The sequence below is a fragment of the Polyodon spathula genome, chromosome 24 (assembly GCF_017654505.1).
Source record: "Polyodon spathula isolate WHYD16114869_AA chromosome 24, ASM1765450v1, whole genome shotgun sequence".
In the NCBI taxonomy this organism is placed as follows: domain Eukaryota; kingdom Metazoa; phylum Chordata; class Actinopteri; order Acipenseriformes; family Polyodontidae; genus Polyodon; species Polyodon spathula.
The window spans coordinates 8,934,757-8,955,640 of NC_054557.1; the positions used below are offsets into that span (position 1 = coordinate 8,934,757).

Here is a 20,884-nt window from a genome sequence, read left to right on the forward strand (position 1 = left end):
ATTTTACTTTTAAAAATGTCGTACAACTCCTGCTAGAGATCTCGCTAAGATGATGATGCAAATATTTAAATTGGTGTATTGCGGCTCTCAACATATTTTTTTCTTAGTACATACGACAATGTGTACTTTGCGCATGTCGTTATGAAAATGCAAACTGCGATATGTTTGCGCTGCGACTGGCCCATCTTAGTAAATCTACCCCATAGTGTTGTACTTGTAACTTCAAGTATTTGCATATACACACCCGATCTGTGAGATCAGGTTGCAACCAATAACTGATAATGGCCTGCTAAATCTGCTGGTAGGATCAGTAGGTAACTACTGCCTCACTAAAATCAGACCGATTTAAATGTTGGTAACTTCCATTCGTTGGTTAATGACATACCGATCAGGTGCATCACATGCACGTAGGTACTAGTTTTTCAGATACATGAAAAACAGGCTACCTGCATACGTGTTATAACAGAACCCTGCTTGTATAATATGCATATATTTAACGCAGTAATTTAACACTGGAAAAATACCTTTGTACCTGGATAACCTTTTGGGTAATTTTCAATTTAGAAAACTAAATTGTTATCTTCTGAGGATCTCTAACCTTTAGGCTTTAAGGTGAGATATAGTGACATGCAGGGTGGTAGGCTCAGTCTGTGTTAGTGTGTGGGCAGACAAAAATCATTACAGCAGCTGCCATAATCCACAGGAATTTAACAATGTAACACTAACTCATATAATAGGTAACACACACCTGTGTGTAAATTGCTGATTTTAGCATCTTATCTATAGACATTTATATTTAATCAATCAATCTTTATTTAATATAGCGCCTTTCATAATGGACCACCATCAAAGTGCTCTACAAGATAGTGAGGAACAGTGCATAATACATTAAAAAAAAAAACATAAACCTCTGATTTGTTATTTTTAGTGTTTAATATATAGTTTGTAAATCTAAGAAATGTACGTGACAGGTTTCAATGCCTGTTTTACTATTTTTTTTTTATGGTCTTGGTACCCTACGATCTCTATAGGTTACCAAACTATTCATTTACAGTACACAACAGGAAGAATGGTATGTGTTTGCCTATTTGTGGTCTTTCATATGTGGTTAATTGATTAATTAATTGGTTAATTGATGTGATTGAAACTGTACCATATCTGACTTGTGTGAGTTTTGCTAAATGCCTTTGTATACAATGGTAAACCATAGTAATAAGCATGATCAAGCATATGCAAGCACAGAGCAGAAAGCATAGTAAAAACAGTCATGGGGTTGTCTAGGAAACTGCACTGATGCCAGACCGTCCTCCAACACAAAGTCCCTGAATAGCAAAGCTTTTCTGACTTCCGAGCAAAACACAGAATTTCCATGAAGGACGAGAAAGTCGCAAAACCCCAATTCTGACAGTAATAGGAATGTTATGGAAAAGAAATGGGTACTTAACATACCCCCCTGCAAAAATCTAAAGGTTGTAATTTTTTTTCCTTTATCTTCATTACACACAGATGGTTTTAGCTAGTTTGACCAGACTTTGATGCAAACAACTTGCATCTGTCCTCTACCAATCCCCATAGTTATCCTGTTTTAAGAGCTGATATACGTACAGCAAGAGGGCTTGAAATGTAAGGTGTCCCGTGTTACAATTGACCCCATGGCCAGGGTCAGCCGTAACGGGGGTGGTGTTAGATGTAACATTCTGTGAAGAATAAATAAATAACACATTTAATTTAACTAAAGAATTGAACGTTTTATTGAATACGTCACATCAAACAAATATGATTATTTTTATTTAACTCAAACTGAGTATCTCTAGTACAAAAACAGAAATGTTAAAATAAGACAATTTTGTTGTTCTACTTTTAAAACTTTAACATCCCTAAAACTGTAGGCCTTTTCTCTGAGTCACAATTGTGATATATTTGCATTTTGTTTCCTTCAGTGCAAGCTTCTGTGCCCAAATGTAATTGAGCTAATGTTGTATGGGGTTAATTGTAACACGTGTTACAACTGACCCCAACCCAGGGATCCATTACTAAACTTCATGTTCCAGCAAGAAACAACAAAACTAAGAGCAGTCAATTATAAGTACAGCTATCAGGGATGAGAATGCTAAAAGCCTGGATTCATAAACTGGATAACAGGTACACATCACAAAGAAAATTGGGAGGGAGGGGGGGTATTCTACTAGGTCGAAAAAACGATTTTTGTAAATAAAATCTCAGGGTTTTGGCAGAGACAGCTTCTCTTCTGCCGACCAAGGTAGCTAATCCTTGTCAGGGTCTCTTTCCTCCTGTGAGGGGTCTCTCCATGCTGTGACAAGGTCTTTCCCTTGTTGCCAGCTGCACTACTCACAGCAGTCACTAGATGTATCCAGATCTTCATGATTTCCATTACATGAGAGTAGATGTTAAACTTCATGTTGTTTTGAACTCGACTTTCACCAAGGTAAGCACCCACTAAGACGTAGATTTACAGTAAACTAATGTGGTCCATCTGTATCTCCATCCATTTGCGTTGCTTTCCCTCTGATGATGTTGATATCCTTCTGTCTTGTGTTGATTGCTAAAGTGTATTGCTGGCTGCAGGGATAAGCTTATTTGCCACCCCAGCACATCAGCATGCACAACAGCTGCGATGCTGACTCTGGGGATCAACCCAGTGCGGTCTCCCCAGCACATCCTCCCATGTCACTGTAAACTCTACTAGATGAGCAAGGCATGCTGATCCAGACCACAAGACATTGTTTGGTCAAAGATTAGTGGTGGCAATCTCAGGTGAAAAAATAAGCTGTTGACAAACATCTGCCAGCATCTTCCAGTCTCTAGCAGCTTCCAGTTGTCCTGGGTGAGGCCTGGCTTTAACACCTTTTCTTGGTGGTTGCTCTCCTGGATGGAGGAATATTGTCTTTTGAGTGTAATGCTTTGATGGAACTGGTGGCAACTGATGGGTCAGGTTACGCTCGTCTTCCAATGCTAAGGCCAAACATCGCAGCACCTGGTCATGGTTGCCAAGTAAACCGTCCTTGGCTAAGACCCACCTTGCATCCTGTCAAAATGTGCCTTAATGTTGTAGGTGCTGAACCCAAAGGACATGAGGGATCCTCACCCATCCTGTGGTGATGGGAGAACATCATATGTTGATCTGATGAGGAAACTGATCCTGCTCTGTTCCATTGTCCTATTACACACTTGTGTTATTAATTTTCAGTGCAACTGGGTATGGAGGATATTGTATGCCAAAATAATAAATAAGAACATCTACATATTTATTTATGCATTTATATATCTGTTTACACTGAACAAAAACTATAAATGCAACATGTAAAGTGTTGGTCCCATGTTTCATGAGCTGAAATGAAAGATCCCAGAAATTTTCCATGCTCACAAAAAGCTTATTTCTCTCAAATTTTGCACACAAATTTGTTTGCATCCCTGTTAGTGAACATTTCTCCTTTGCCAAGATAATCCATCCACCTGACAGGTGTGGCATATCCTGATTAAACAGCATGATCATTACACAGGTGCACCTTGTGCTGGGGACAATAAAAGGCCACTCTAAAATGTGCAGTTTTGTCACACAACACAATGCCACAGATGTCTCAAGTTTTGAGGGAGAGTGCAGTTGGCATGCTGACTGCAGGAATGTCCACCAAAGCTGCTGCCAGAGAATTGAATGTTAATTTCTTTACCATAAGCTGCCTCCAACGTCATTTTAGAGAATTTGGCAGTACCTCCAACAGGCCTCACAACCACAGACCATGTGTAACCACGCCAGCCCAGGACCTCCACATCCAGCTTCTTCACCTACGGGATCGTCTGAGGACAGCCACTCAGACAGCTGATGAAACTGTGGGTTTGCACAACCGATGAATTTCTGCACAAACCGTCTCATGGAAGCACATCTGCATGCTCATCCTCACCAGTGTCTTGACCTGTCAACGCTGTCAACAGTGTCAACGTTGTGAACAGAGTGCCCCATGGTAGCGGTGGGGTTATGGTATGGGCAGGCATAAGCTAGGGACAACGAACACAATTGCATTTTATCGATGGCAATTTGAATGCACAGAGACACTGTGACGAGATCCTGAGGCCCATTGTCGTGCCATTCATCTGCCATCATCACCTCATGTTTCAGCATGATAATGCACGGCACCATGTAGCAAGGATCTGTACACAATTCCTGGAAGCTGAAAATGTCCCACTTCTTCCATGGCCTGCATACTCACCAGACACGTCACCCATTGAGCATGTTTGGGAAGCTCTGGATTGACGTGTATGACAGCATGTTCCAGTTCTCGCCAATATCCAGCAACTTCACACAGCCATTGAAGAGGAGTGGGACAACATTCCACAGGCCACAATCAACAGCCTGATCAACTCTATGTGAAGGAGTTGTGTCGCTTGCTGCATGAGGCAAATGGTGGTCACACCAGATACTGACTGGTTTTCTGATCCACGCCCCTACCTTTTTTTCTTTTATTTTTTTTAAGGTATCTGTGACACAGGTGCGTATCTGTATTTCCAGTCATGTGAAATCCATAGATTTAGGGCCTAATGAGTTTATTTCAATTGACTGATTTCCTTATATGAACTGTAACGAGTAAAATCTTTGAAATTGTTGCATGTTGCATTTATATTTTTTTGTTCAGTGTATATATTAATTTATTTTTCACCGGGTATATGAAACTATAATTTAATTAATACAGAATATACATATACAAAAGCTACCAAGAGAATTTCTTATTCGTTATTCTTTATTATTATTCATATATACTAATTTTTTACCAACATTGTTACTTTGCCTCACAGTAAAACCATTCGATGACGTTTAACTAAGAGCTATGTGTATGAACTGAGCCGCGTGGTGTCGCTGTAAGCCTTGTTACACGATTCAATCCGCTGGCAACATTGTAGCAATGTGCCGTCTGTGATTTCATCACGGGGATTAGATTTGTTTATTTATTTTGTCTCTTCTTGTCATAGTTATACAACCACGCTTTTTTTGTTTGTTTGTTTTTCAAAACAGCTTTTTTTTTCCTTGTTTTAGAATTGTAGTGATTCAAAATGTGTTGTTTTTTGGATGTAAACATCAATCTCTCTTTCACATATGAAATGGTAGCCGTATTAGTCCAGAGATGATAGACAAGAAGGCGATACCTTTTATTGGACTAACTAAACAATAAAAGGTATCAAATGTAACACTGTGGATTGTACTGTATTCGTATGCATGTTTGATTTGAATTTTCATTTATAAATATTTTTTTTTTATTATTTTGTACTTTAGTTTGTAAATTCGCGTTTTATGATTTAGAATTGAGCACCTTGTTTGTTGTGTATGTATGTCCTTTCTTCCCCTGCGTATTGTCGATTATTTATACTTCCTTCTTAAAAAATGAAGCAGCAGTGAAGGTGATGGGGTTGAACTTTGCTCTGCGTGCGGTTTGGTAGTGCTCGTGTGATTGGTTAATTTTTTTAAGGCGTTTGTGTCACGACTTCATTTTTCTTTCTTTTAAAAGCGTGCAGGAAAAGATTCCGGACGGTTCCCCATGTGTTTTAGAATGGCCCTGGGAGTCACGGCTGTAGGGAATCAACTGAATCGCCTTCTTGTCTGTCATCTCTGGACTAATACGGCTACCATTTCATATGTGAAAGAGAGATTGATGTTTACATCCAAAAAACAACACATTTTGAATCACTACAATTCTAAAATAAGGGAAAAAAACTGTTTTGAAAAAAAAAAAAAAAAAGCGTGGTTGTATAACTATGACAAGAAGAGACAAAATAAATAAACAAATCTAATCCCCGTGATGAAATCACAGACAGCACATTGCTACAATGAATAAGAGGTAATGCACACGCCGAGTTGGAAAGCATCCGTTTGCGAGATGTTGTGCATTTTGGGTATGCATAGCGGTGAGATGTCTGTAGCAGAAAGCCCTTTTTCTGAGGAACTCTCTTTTGAAAGAAACCTCCGCTGCCGTCCCTGACTCCAAGTGCAAGCCTGCCTTTTTGTTGTCAGCTTTATGTTCAGTTCAGCACTGTCTGTTTCGTTCAGTTTATGTTTGTGCTAGTGCTGAATGTGTCTGAATACAAGAGTGAAATGAGACAATGTGTTCTTGGCCTAAGTGAGTTGCTGCTATATTAAACTATGCAACAGTGTAATGCCTGTGAAAGAATGACTGAAATAAATCAAAACAATGTAACGAATTGAATGATTTGACCGTAACTAACCGACAGCAGTTTGTGAAAATATTAATTATTTTAAATAATTCAGTTTTTACTGGGTTTGTTATATATGTGTCCCAGGTAAATTGTATATATAACATATATATATAGATATATATATATATATTATAGAGAGATAGAGAGAGAGAGAGAGAGAGAGAGAGAGAGAGAGAGAGAGAGATAGATAGATAGATAGATAGATAGATAGATAGATAGATAGACACATATATATATATATATATATATATATATATATATATATATTTCAATCAATCACTAGTCAATCAATCAATCAATCTATCTATCAATCAATCTATATATATATATATATATATATATATATATATATATATATATATATATATATATATAATTGGGCTATATTTGTGAGTAAATAAATTAATTTATGGAATTCAATACCCCATGGCGTAATCAGTCTACAATGTTCTATAATTTATTCTCTCTTTTCTTTGCCTACCTTTCGCCTGAAATTGATTAATTATTGTTTAGTTAGTCCAAAAAATGTATCGATCATCTCTGTGTTACGACAAATCCTGTCCCCCCCCACCATGGAAATCGATTTCTCCAGCCAGTAATTTACCCCCTTTTGTCTAGTCGCAGTCAAGTTGCTTTCACGCCAAAGGGGTTCAAATAATTAGAACGCAAGACACAGCAAACCTGTGATGCACAAGAAGTCGATATGTATTATTATTAAATAATATCCTTATTAATTACTACTCGTTCATGTGTGTGATGGAGCACTGTCCCTTAAAATAAAAACCTAAACACCATAGTTAAAAAGAATTAAGAGCACAGCGTAAATAAGAAAAAAGATCGGATTATTATTATTATTATTATTATTATTATTATTATATATATTATTAATAATAATAATAATAATAATAATAATAATAATAATAATAATAATAATAATAATAATAATAATCACCCTACTGCTGATTGTTTACGTTTCTCTACCTTTTAATTTCCAAATGCTGCTCCAAAAACTGCATTTGCATTCTGTTTATTTTTGGCTTTATATTTCTTACTGCCTGCCAATTCTGTTTTTTCTTTTTTGCTCCTGTTTTTGGTCCTGCAAGCTCTTCCACCGGTTAAGTAAAACAAGCAACAGTATACCTAGGACTTTGTGGTTCTATAAATCTCTTTAACCAGAACAGAACCATTGTTTTGCATATTATTATTATTATTTTAATATATTTATATTTGAAGTTCGTAATCTTAAAAAAAACAAAACTTTATACAACTGTTCAGTTTAAAGATACGGTTTGTGTTTGAAACACATGGCTCTATACTCATGTCATTCTCCACAAATTACAGTAGTAAGCAATTTGATGACTGGACATTTATGTATTTACTGTCAAAATTAAACAATGTAAAATATACATAAACAAAGATTATATACATTATATTTATACATGTATTCATTTAATTCAGATGGAGATATTTTTCAACATATCAACAAGATTTTTCTTGTTTTCTTTACTGTAGCTCTATTTGCTTCCATTATCTTTAAGGTCACTTTTCATTTCGGCAATATCTACTGTTTAAAATCATTTACTTTCATAAGGCCGATCTCTGTCTGTGTTAATGAAATTCAGTAGGAATTACGTGTTGATGTTTGTTGTCATGCAGACGAGAGTGCTAGAGCTGCAGTGTAATTGGTTAGAAAGACAAACTTGCCCGACGCGCACAGAAACATAGGACAAAGTATTTTTCTGACTATCTGTTTACCGAGACGTAGGTCTGTGGTCTAAAGTGTAAATTATTAACTTGTTTATAATCTATAATAGTGTGCTTCAAAAACAGTCAGACAAGAAAAGACATTGAAAACAGTTCACAATGTATACACTATTTACGCTTTTAGCAATCCTCGTCATATTGCCACTGGTTTTTAATTCAATCTTTCCTTACTTCTGGCAAGATTTATCCTGTATTTTAAACTACTTCCGATGCGGAATGCGGTTTCGTAAATACAAAACGAAAAAGCCCTTCTTTTCTATTTTGGATTGCTTTTTGGAAGTGGTGCAGAAGCAGCCGGACAAACCTTTTATCGTGTTTGAGAATAAAACCTATTCTTACCTGGACGCGGATAAACAAAGCAGTAAAGTTGCCAGAGCTTTACAGAAGCACGCTGGCTTGAAAGAAGGAGACACGGTTGCGCTGTTTTTAGGGAATGAACCCGCTTTCATTTGGACCTGGTTGGGTCTGGCTAAATTAGGATGTGCTGCTGCATTTCTGAATTCCAACATCAGATCAAAATCACTCATGCATTGCTTCTCCTGCTGTGGGGCTCGTGTGCTAATCGCTGCTCCAGGTAATTACGTGCAATTACTTTCAACGGTTTGTGGGGTTAATACAGTGATGGGTATGGTTATAGTACTGGAGAACTGTACTAGTGAATAAGACAACAAGTGCTGAACAAATACACATGCAAATCATTACAAAGTAGTTACTTTAAATATATCTAGAATTTGGCAATGAGACCTCATCTTGAATATTGTGTGCAGTTCTGGTCACCTCGCTATAAAAAAGATATTGCTGCTCTAGAAAAAGTGCAAAGAAGAGCGACCAGAATTATTCCGGGCTTAAAAGGTATGTCATATGCAGACAGGCTAGAAGAATTGAATCTGTTCAGTCTTGAACAAAAAAGACTACGTGGCGACCTAATTCAAGCATTCAAAATTCTAAAAGGTATTGACAGTGTCGACCCAAGGGACTTTTTCAGCCTGAAAAAAGAAACAAGGACCAGGGGTCACAAATGGAGTTTAGACAAAGGGGCATTCAGAACAGAAAATAGGAGGCATTTTTTTACACAGAGAATTGTGAGGGTCTGGAATCAACTCCCCAGTAATGTTGTTGAAGCTGACACCCTGGGATCCTTCATGAAGCTGCTTAATGAGATTTTGGGATCAATAAGCTACTAACAACCAAACGAGCAAGATGGACCGAATGGCCTCCTCTCGTTTGTAAACTTTCTTATGTATGTTCTTATGTTCTTATGACAAAGGTATTAACGTTTTTTTTTTTTTTTTTTTTTTTTTTTTTTTTTATTTATTTCTGTTCTGTGTATGTGGCATATAGTGTTTATAGGCTAATCCAAATTTAAAACGAACCTTTTCTATATAACGAACAAAATACTTGGACCCCAACAGGTTCGTTATAGCGAGGGTGTACAATTGTTATTATTATTATGTCTAACAATATATAATAATGTGTTGTTGTTGTTGTACAATTATTATTCAATGAGCCCTACTGCTGACTGTTTACGTTTCTCTACCTTTTCGTTTCCAAATGCTGCTCCAAAAACTGCATTTGCTGCTTGTATTTCCATGGCTTTATATTTCTTACTGCCTGCCCACTCTTTGTTTTTCACTCCTTTGTTTTTTTCGAGAAAACTGGTCCCCCAAGCTCTCCCTTAGGTTTTGAACTATACCTGAGCCACCGTGCAAAATAAGTAAAACAGACGGGTATAGTACCTTACTTGAGGTTCGCTAAAACACATTAACCACAACAGAACCATTAATGTGTTGCGTATTTTTTTTTATATTTAGGGTACAGTTGAAATTCTTAATCATAAAAAACTAAACTTTATACAACTTTTCAGTTTAAAGAGAGAGTTTGTATTTGAAACACAGGGCTCTATACTATAGGCTACTCATGCCATTCTCCACAAATTACAGTAGTAGTGTAGTGAAAAAGATTAAACTGACAAATGATTTTGGATTCAAAAACACTTTATATACACTGCAGGTCAAAAGTTTTAGAACACCTCAATTTTTCCAGTTCTTATTGAAATTTACGCAGTTTAACCCAATACTGGCAAATTAAAATGCCAGGTTTGTTTTTTACTGAGAGTGTGTGTGTGTATGTTTATATATGTATGTATATGAGTTTTACTTCTGTCCAATGATAGGGGTTTCCACTCTATCATTGCACATTCCCTCTGCGGGGGAAAAGGGGGGGCTGCATACCACGTACCTAGCAAGGTGTATCCATCTTGTCTTTCAGTTCCCCTCCACCATCTCACACTATCTCTGCTAATCTCCTGCCTTTTGGCGTTTAGCTCAGACACCCATCTGTGACTTTCAGTCATGTTAGGCTATGCAAAACTGCACATAGCTGGTTTTGCCAATGGGAAATGAAAGAACTCAGAACTTACACAATACTGTATAGAACCTTAATATAAAAGCATATTAAAGCAACTGAATTAGTAAGCACATTAAAACGACTATAAAAACACATTCACACAATTTAAACAATGATTAAAAAGAACTTAACTACAAAAGACACACATGCACAATGTAAAACTAACAATTAATAACATTATTAATACCTCATGCAGAAAGCCATCACTACAGATGCCGAATTAACTCGGCACCGGTCAGAGCAACGCTAATACTCAGCACCGACAAACTCGGTACCGACCGCGGTCTCCCTCGGCACCGATTGACCCAGCACAGATTGCTCGGCCCCGACCGCGCTTTCTCAGCGATGATACACTCGGCACCTATTACCAGCCCTGCTTCGTCTGCGCTCTCTGGGCACCGACACCGATTGGTGCACCCTTTACCCCGACGCAAATTAGTCAGCGCCAGTTAACACCACTCAGCACCAACGTGTTGCCCGACAACAACGTCCCGCACCATGTCAGTGCGCTCCACTGGGTCCTCTGCTGGTTTCCACCAGTGTAGCCAGTGCTCTGCTAAGCTCACCAGGCAGGACGAGCATTCATCCTGCGCCAGATGCCTAGGGCAAGACCACGCGGCCAAGGCGTCCGGGCTCTACATTACCTGGATAGGACAGCTTCCTGGAGACAGTCCAACCAGCTGTTTGTCTGCTATGGGTCCCGCTCTAAAAGTCAGGCCCGATCGAAGGAGCGTCTAGCGCATTGGGTGGCAGACGCTATACGCTTGGCGTATGAACAGACAGACTTCCTCTTGCCGGGGAACATTACGGCCCATTCTATCAGGGGCCAAGCGACATTGTGGGTTCTATTTCATGGCGCCTCCTTGGATGAGCTTTGCATGCAGTGCTGCTAGATGAACAGGTAGTCAGACATTTGCACGTTTTTACCACTTTGATGTTGCAAACTGAGCGAGGCCCTCTCTGGGCTCTAGGATGTTGCAGGCGGTATGCCCTTAGGCGTCATGAGTGTCGGTAATCTGGAGCCACGACAGCTTTGGTACAGCTTCCCATTCGGTAATGGTTGTCATTCCACTTGAAAGGGAATGTTAGGTTATTACCATAACCCTGGTTCCTTGAAAAGAATGACAACCATTACCCTTCGAGGTCGTGTCCCCTGCTGACCTCCGATTTCGAAAGAAAATGGCGATATGCTACTGTGAGGACAACCCTCTTCAACAGGAGGTGGGAGGGACTTCATCCTCACAGCAGGGCCCTGATAGGCGCCGTTTTGTTTAAGTCAGTGTTTTTATGTTTTGTTCAATCTTTTTGGTGTCACCCCTCAGCCAGCCCTTTCACACACCCGCTAAGAACATGAACTGGGGAAGGGGTTGCGACTTTGTGCTGTACTCATAATGTGCCCATGTTGTGTCAATGAGTTTGCTCCTGTTGGCCAGCTCCCTGTATATTATTTTATAATTGAATATGAGATAGAGAATGTTTGTCTTCTGCATTCTTATTCCTCTGCTTTCATTGACAGAGCTGGAAGGTGCTATTGAAGACGTGCTTCCTTCACTCCAAGAGCAGAAAGTGTCTGTTTTTATCCTGAGTGAAGAGTCCACCACACCGGGGATTGAAAGCCTTAATGACAAGATTCATCAGGCTTCTGACCAGCCACTACCACAGTCTCTGAGGTCCAATGTTACCATGAAAAGTATTGCAGTATATATCTACACCTCTGGCACCACAGGTAAAAAAATGTTTGAGCAAGGCTTGAGCAAAGTATGACCATTAAGTGAATATTAGTTCATTTAACAACTGTCATATGTTAAAGGGATTTTAACCTAAAACCTGTCTTTGTACAAGGTGTAATCACCTTTATTGAGTGAAAGTTGTATGCTGCAGAGATAGATGGCTCTTTGATAGAAACAGTTTCCTTTATTTGAAGTCTACCCACTGATGGTGGGAATGTAGAGATGGAAGCTCTGCTCACAAGATTTAAGTTTTTGCAGGTATCAGGCTTTTAAAGACACACCTGTGATGGCTTTGACAGACACTGTGAGCAGAAACTGACCCAAGACTCTGATAGCTGCTGGAAGCAGGCTGATCTTTGGGATGCAAATTGAACATTTGTAAAACTGCATGTGTGTTAAAATGTTAAGACTGTAAAACCAGCAGAAATACTAAACAAGTTTATTTTAAAGCATTGAATAGCTGTAATGGGACTGTTATATTTTGACTGTTCTTAATAAACTGGATTTAAGTGAAAATGATTGGATGTAGAATTGCAGACTTTAGAAGTTTGATATGAACCTTCTACCAGCCTTTATCCAATATGTTTTAGTTAATTATTAAACCACATATATACATGTAATGAAGCCAACCTATTAATGAGGATGTTTTTTGCTGTTAAAAGGAAAATATAATTTTCAACTCAGGATTGGAATAATTAAACCAAAGTAGATGTTGTATATATTAAACACATCTTTGCTTGTCAGTTAGTATTCAACAGAGTCAATCCATTAACCAAGTAACTACTCAATCCATTTTAAAGCATTTAATAAACTGAAGGAGTACTGATACTACTCTGATTCGTTTTTGACAATTTAATGTCTGTCATGCAATGTTTTATGTTCTTGTTTACTGTGGCAAGTTAAGGGAAGGTATCTATACAAAGTTATGAGGGGACAACAATGCCAGTGAGCACACTGTGGCGGGGTGCCCCGCCCCTGTGCATATTTTGTGTTTTATGTGGGGTGTTATTGTTGTATACTGCATAATTTTTACGCAAACTGACTTAAAATAAAATCTACGTCTAAGCACTTCAGATCACATAGCACATTATATTAACATGATTTAAAAAAAAAAAAAAAAGAAAAGGAATGGAATTTGGTTTCACTGAAGCCGGATCACAAAGTTCAGTTGTAAATTGGATCAGGCTCTGATTCCACTCACCCATCATTGTCATCCAACAGTAGTGCTGGACTCACTGTAGCAAGGCAGATTGACCAATGGAAAACTACTACGGCAAAATCATTCAGTTGCTGTATTTCAAACCATTATTTTTTATTATCATCGGAAATGCATACTGTCACTAAAGAAAAATGAAATGAAGACAGGACACTAAAAATGCATAGTGGCTTTTTTAAAACAGCCCCAGAGCCAAAGACCGGAACTTTTACTTACGAGTTTCCAGCTGAGCAGAGTGGAAAATAAAAGGCCAAGATTAACAACAATTGACTTGTGCAGATTAAGCTGTTAAAACACGTATGTTGTATTTTTCCATTTTATTGTTGTTACACTCTGTGTAGTTATCTGAGGTTATGTACAACAATGCACGTGCTTGTCATGCCTGCGTTTTAACATTATTTTAGTTGCTGACAATGCACGTGCTTTGTTTACATGTACTAGGTCAGTTTGTCATTTGATCCCACAATAAATATCTGTTATATGACGATATATTATATATATCATATATAATTGTATATATATATATAATATATTATGCATATATGTATATAACATGAGATAATATATACTCTGATTGTAGATCACATTCTGCACATATACATTGTTGCAGAGACGTATAGTATCCATAGTCTATTGTCGAACTGGATAAAATACAGACCATCTATCAACTTATATTGTACGGTCACTAATACTGGTACGGTATTACACTTTCGGCAAGAAACATTACTCAAAGTGCACGTGTTATATTCAGATACCTTTACCGTTACCTGTCGTGTAATTCGGCCGGGTTCGGCACTGCAGACACACACTACGGATCAATATGACCGTTTTTCGACAAAATGGAGACAGTGCCCACATCAGTTAGGTAGTCCTGTGCAGAAAGTACCCGTTCCATTGCAGGCACAGGATGTCCAACGACTGTAAACCGTTGTTGCAAAATAGTTTCCAGGTTACATTTAGCAAAAAGGATTTTTATACCGTTCCATGTTTAGTTGGGCTTAACGTGTAAACGCTATTAAAATAGTTCGGTTACAGCTCCTAGCAAGACTGCGGGATTTAATATGACATTGTCCAACGATGCACTGTATTTTATGGTTGCATCCTGGCAAATATGGAGCCCGTGCCCACATTAGACGTAGCGCTTCTTAGAATGAACGTTATGGCTTTGTTTCTTAAAAAACCCAGCTAAATTTTATCATAATGTGTGCATTTTGTTTTGAACTCTGAAGTTCTCCTTGACCGATTTTAAAAAATGTAGTTTGGTATTACAGCGTCCACAGTTCTGATTAACTGATACGATCTAATTTCGAACCGGACTCGAGATTACCCCCCTGAGGTGCTGTCCAGTCCGGTTCTCGAGTACGGTATTAGACGCTGTGTAATGGAGACGGCAACCGTATTTAGCACTTTTAAGACGGTTTAAAGGCAGCTAATACGGTTTACAGGCATAGTGTGGACAGGGCTAAGATTAGCGGAGCTGTTTAATTGTTATTTAACTCATGAAAACCCATTGTATACAGTGCTGTAAGATACAAGCTGTGGTTTGTTTAAAATGGTCTTAACTCCGTTTAGATCATCGCTATGTTTAATTCAGTTTTGTTTTTGTTTTTTTCCAAAGGCCTTCCCAAGGCTGCTGTCATAACGCAGGAACGGGTCTGGGCTACGTCTCTGCTTCAGGAGATCTGTGGCGTGAACTCGGAGGATGTCTTCTACCTTAATTTGCCTCTGTACCACAGCTCAGGGTTTTTGATGGGACTGATGGGAGCCATAGAAAAAGGTATCAGAACTTTGTTCAGTTTGTCATGTTTTGTGGATATTCCAGACACAGCAATATCCACAGTCTTCCGACTTTAAGGGCTGACTTGGTGAGATGTGTTGTCAAAAGCAGCTAGCTACAAATCTAGCGATTTTCCAATACAGTCATCTGAAAATCTCAGAGATATAAACTAAGGGAAAAACATTTAGATTATACTGTATTAGCAACGTCCTTTCGTAAGAATCATTGTCAGGGTAATTAAATGAAATCCAATAGTGCCACGCCCTATTTGAATACGCAGGGAACTTCTATACTTTTCCTTTGCTTAGCAACGAGCTCAACAACCACGAGCCTTTCTCAAGGGAATCCAGATTTCACTTGACAGGGCACCGGCATGGTCACCACGCCCCTCCCCAATTCCCCTACTTCCAGATTTAGGGTTACACCACTGCTCATGATGTGGTTCTGTAAAATCAGCAGTAAGCTTTGCAGAACAAGCAGCAGTGGTGTTGAACATTTTACGATTAAAGAAATGTGAATTATAAAATGTAATTATGTATCTTTTTTTGTCAGAGTCAAAATAAAACGGCATTTTAACCAAAATATTCTGTATTTCCTAGAAATCAGTATCGGGAAAATATTGAGTAATAGACACATCTAGTATAAATCAGTAAAAACCGATGTCCAGTTAAAAAAAATATAAAAATCTGTATTTTTTCGGTAAAATTCGGAATAAACCGCAAACGTGGAACAGTATTTAATGTACTGTATGCTTTACTTGACTTGATTTTATTTTACTTTCATAACTGCGCTTAACTGTATTATGATATCCTGCAATGTGATATTTTATGATGTGATACTTTGTACTGTGATATTTTCTAACAATTGTAAGTCGCCCTGGATAAAGGTGTCTTAAGAAATTAATAATATTACAGTTTCATTGTATTTCAATAGTGATATATCAGAATTTTGAAAAGAATATATTAATCGTTTGGCGGTCTAAGAGTCGACTACATAGCGATTTTACCCCCCCCCCCCCCCCCCCCCCCCCCCCCCCCCCACCCCCCCCCCCCCCCCCCCCCCCCCCCCCCCCCCCCCCCCCCCCACCCCCCCCCCCCCCCCCCCCCCCACCCCACCCCCCCCCCCCCCCCCCACACACACACACACACACACACACACACACCAAAATATCAGGCAATTGTGTTTAAAATAAAATAAAAACACGTTGCTTTTAAAAATTGAGATGATTCTCATTTGGTTCATTTCATGAAAACATTTTAATACTTTTTTTTTTTTTCTCCAGGTACAACCGTTGTTTTAGGGCGCAAGTTTTCAGCCTCTCAGTTTTGGGATGACTGTCGGAAGCACAATGTAACGGTTATACAGTACATTGGAGAGGTGCTGCGCTATCTCTGCAACGTTCCAAAGGTACTTCCACATCCCAAACAGGGCTCTACATAACAAGAAATAATTAATAGAACAGCCACAAACCAAAAAAAACCAGTTTCATTCTGAAACTTGAACCATGTAATCCTCCCACAAGTTGTTTGTCTGTGATTTTGTAATGCTAACATGGATTTTATTATCAAAAAAGATAACTCTAGTTTTGGTTATAGTTCAAGAAGTACTTCATTGCGATAAAATCTGAACAAGCTATTGAGTGTGCCCGAAGGGTTAAGTATGGAGGGCATCCATAACTTCAAAACACTCAAAAATATGGTAAAGCTTTTAATAAAGTACATGAAGACAGAAATTTCAGCTAGTGTCTTTCTCAGTGCCCTGTGACCTGGTGTGTAGAAATGTAAATAAATAGAAGAGAGCTTAGTAGTTATACACCATTGAATTGGATACATCTTACCTTGTTCAACGCTGCCATTTTCCTCCTTTCCTGTAGAAAGACAGTGATCAGGATCACAAGGTTAGGCTTGCTTTTGGCAATGGTGCCAGAGCAGACACCTGGAAGGAGTTTTTAAAGCGTTTTGGAGATATTCGAATCTGTGAATGTTACGGTGCGACTGAGGGGAATGTGGGGTTTACAAACTGTGTTGGAAAGGTCGGTGCTATTGGACGGGAGATATTTCTTTACAAGGTAAGAACTAAATACAAGCAATATTTTAATCACTATCAAAAATGTTGCATATTGGTTTACAGCACACTTTCAGAAAGCCAAAAAAGGCATATGGCAGCAGAAACTACAGTACAAAATTCTACTATTTCTTCTTTTTAAGAGGAGATTTTTCCTTGCCAAGGAATTCAGAGACTGAGAACTGGCCAAAATGAGACGGGTTTATATATTGTAATGGATAACTTCTGCTTGAACGAAGTTCATTTTGAAGGTCAGCCCCCTCCTTCCCACCCAAAGCTGGGAAAAAAAGCACACTTTGTTTTGTTCAGTGACCTGGCCCCCTCCCCTCCACTAATCACGAGCTCTCCTGTAACTTGGTTTTAAATTGTGTTTTAGAAGCTCTTACCCTACGCACTGATTCAATATGACACTGAGAGAGAAGAGCCTGTTCGGGACTCCCGAGGTCTTTGTGCCCTGGTTCCCAAAGGTAAATTATTATCAATGCCAGCCTTGGTACTCTGTGCTCAATCAGATGTCAGGATTAGGTAAAGACTAAAAGAAGAGTATTTTAGGCTACTGACTCTTACTAATTTGAACCTGTACTCAGTCTGGGACTTGGCTGTACATCCCTCCCTCTCCTTGTTGCCAGATGGCTTCAGTCAGAAAATGGGAGGGGGGGGGGGGGGCTTAGAGGTGAGGGCCAAAAGGTTTTTTTTTTTTTTTTAAAGTTTGCATATACCACCACTGTTTATGTTACTTTATATTTATACGTGTACTGGAAAATAATGTGGCAGAAGGTGTACTTGGGGTTGTAACTGTGTGTATATGATGCCTTCCCACTTATTTCTAATTTAACTCATGTTATATTTATTAGAGAATTAAGGTTGTACAAATGTAGTCACTAAGCAGTCTTTAACTATTATTCTTTGTACTGCCAGTAGTTTTATATAATTCAGCACAATCTTTTTTGGTGTTTTAATCAGGGGAGACAGGCCTGTTAGTATCAAAGATCAGCAAAATAGCTCCTTTTAATGGATATGCAAGAAACCAGCAGCAAACTGATAAGAAGAAGCTGAGAGACGTCTTCGAGAAAGGAGACCTCTACTTCAACAGCGGGGACCTCCTAATGGTGGACCAGGACAACTTTGTGTACTTTCAAAACAGGACTGGAGACACATTCAGGTGAGGCACAACCACACATGACTTCAAGAAAAACGTATATACATTTCTGATGTGAGACTCGTATAAAGTAAAGCTGACAAGCGATTTGGACTATGCCTTATTCAGTATAGGACAAGGGACAACTTTCTTCTTTTCTCTTTTAGATGGAAGGGGGAGAACGTGGCCACCACAGAAGTCTCTGATACCCTGCTCATGTTGGATTGTATCAAAGAAGCTAATGTGTATGGTGTTGCAGTCCCAGGTAGATTGCTCACTTCCATAGTTTTGATATTCATGTTCTGTTTTATGGTTCATGGCACTTACTCTGTATCACTGTTTTTGTCTGCAGATCATGAAGGGCGAATAGGAATGGCTGCTGTGAAGCTAGAGGAGGCTAAACAACTTGAGTGTGACAAGGTCTACAGCCACGTTGTCAGCTATCTGCCCAGTTATGCAAGACCACGCTTTCTTAGAATTCAGGTAAGATTCAGTTAACATAGTCTTATAACATCTGTGCAAGTAACAGCTATGGTAGCTTAAATGTTTAACTCATTGTTTAGATATTTTTTAAAAGCTGTTCATGGTTTATATAAGTTATACCCTATTGTGGCAATGTGCCCCACCCCTGTGTGTATTTGTGTTACATGTTGCATGTGGTGTGTTAATGTTGGTATATAGGCATTGGTGCACGGGCTATAAATGGGTCAATGTAACACGAGTGATTTAAAATGTATATTTGTATTTAGCCACGAGGATTGCACAGCACTTCACTTGCAGGTAAAATGTAATAATATATGAGCACGGGGAATTGCACTTCATTAATTCACGTGCAGTTGTACCGAGGCTCCAATTGAATGATTGATTGGCAATTGAGTCTCGGTACAGCTGCATAAAAGCAACATGTTTCCACTCACTCTGGGTTGTGTGTTTGTAAGTGGAGAACGAGTGTGGAGAGGAGAGAATTAAAAACAAATGCTACTCGTGCGAGCCCTCTCGTACGATACTTGGTTGGGTTCGTCCACTTGAGTTGTCTGTTAGTACATTTTGTTTGTCTATTTATTTTGGCTATCAGTGCCATGTCCTGTGTTTTCTTTTTGTTTGTCTTTCAAACTTTTATTTTCTGTTCTGTTTAATTATTAAATTGCAAGCGCAACCACGCGCTCGGCTTCACCGAACTCATCTCTGTCTATTCTGTTCTGGTCTGACGTCAACCACTACAGCCGTATTTGTGACATCTATACACACTAATTTAAAGTTTATTGCATGTCTGACCTCCAGGGTCACCACAATGTAACGAAATGATCAGGATTTTATATTCAGGGATAAGGATTTTCCACTGAACCCCTGCTAGTGCATGTACACTGAAAAAGGCAGGTATAAATGGCTTGTGATTGGTCTGGTCCCAGAGCTGCACACTAAACAATGACATGGCTTGACACTGCTAGGACACCTCAATCTCCTGCAATCTATGTTTTTTAGGTATGTGGACATATTATTATTAAGCATGACAACTCAGATGGTGTACAGTATAGGGATTATGCAGGTTATTCCCATTTCATAATGCAGCCCTGTAGTGTATGTATGTCCACTGAACTGCAGATGAGATGCCTCAGAGAGACTTTTAATGCAGACCCAGAACAGTGCGTTTGGGTTTACTGATTTGGCTTGGAGTAATGCATAATCAATGCAGCAAGTGAAGCATACTTTCCCTCTGACCTTCTATCCTTTTTTTTTTACAACAGGATTCCTTAGAGGTCACTGGAACATTCAAACTAGTGAAATTCAAGTTAGCAGAAGAGGGTTTCAACCCAGCTGTAGTCCAGGATCCACTCTACTTTCTGGATGAAAATGAAAAGATGTATGTACCGATGACCCAGGAAATCTACAATTCCATCATTTCGAAACATGTCAGGCTATGAGATTGCATGTAAATTATCACATTTCTAACTCATTTAAGTGTGATTATTCACTTACCAATAACTATTAAAAAAGGAAGATTGTTTTTGTTATGCCCACTGCTTATACTTGGGCTAATAAGGCTCATAAAATAATTTCTTGCATAAAGTGCCCTTTGGATACCATCAGTAGCAACTACACTTGTACATTAAATCTAGTACTGAAGTTATTTCATAGAGTCAGTTTTTGAATTAGATTTTTATTTTAAACATTTACATACTTTTGTAATATCTTTATACATCGCGCGTGGCTCTTATAGTTTTAAGTATTTTGGTGCAGCAAGCCTTATGCACAAAGAATGCATGAGTTACATATGCTGACTGACAAGTAAACCTGTAGACAACCTGTATTAAAACACTGAAAAACCAGAGGGGCGTTGAGTGTCTTTAACAACACCTAGGTTTTGGGAAGGAGAAAAACAACAGGAAGGAGGGGATGACCTTCAAAATGAACTTCGTTCAACGTAAAGTGACTTTTCTGAATACTAAAATGACTTGAACATCACTTATTTGAAGATATAGTTAAGTATGCACAAGATTACATCTACACTAAACTTACATTTTTGTTTCTCAATACAGACGTTACTCTTTTTTTGCACCTTTTGCTAA

General features: G+C 38.7%; 1 protein-coding gene across 1 annotated transcript; it reads left to right on the top strand.

Annotated features, from left to right (window-relative positions):
- The first annotated feature begins 8,043 nt into the window (after positions 1-8,043).
- Positions 8,044-20,644, top strand: LOC121299156 (very long-chain acyl-CoA synthetase-like). The gene is made up of 10 exons (XM_041226743.1): positions 8,044-8,560; positions 11,909-12,118; positions 14,957-15,115; positions 16,398-16,522; positions 16,989-17,183; positions 17,556-17,646; positions 18,143-18,341; positions 18,485-18,582; positions 18,670-18,800; positions 20,063-20,644. The coding sequence occupies exons 1-10, from the start codon at positions 8,086-8,088 to the stop codon at positions 20,237-20,239; spliced, it is 1,860 nt and encodes a 619-aa protein (XP_041082677.1). The 5' UTR covers positions 8,044-8,085; the 3' UTR covers positions 20,240-20,644.
- Positions 20,645-20,884: the final 240 nt, after the last annotated feature.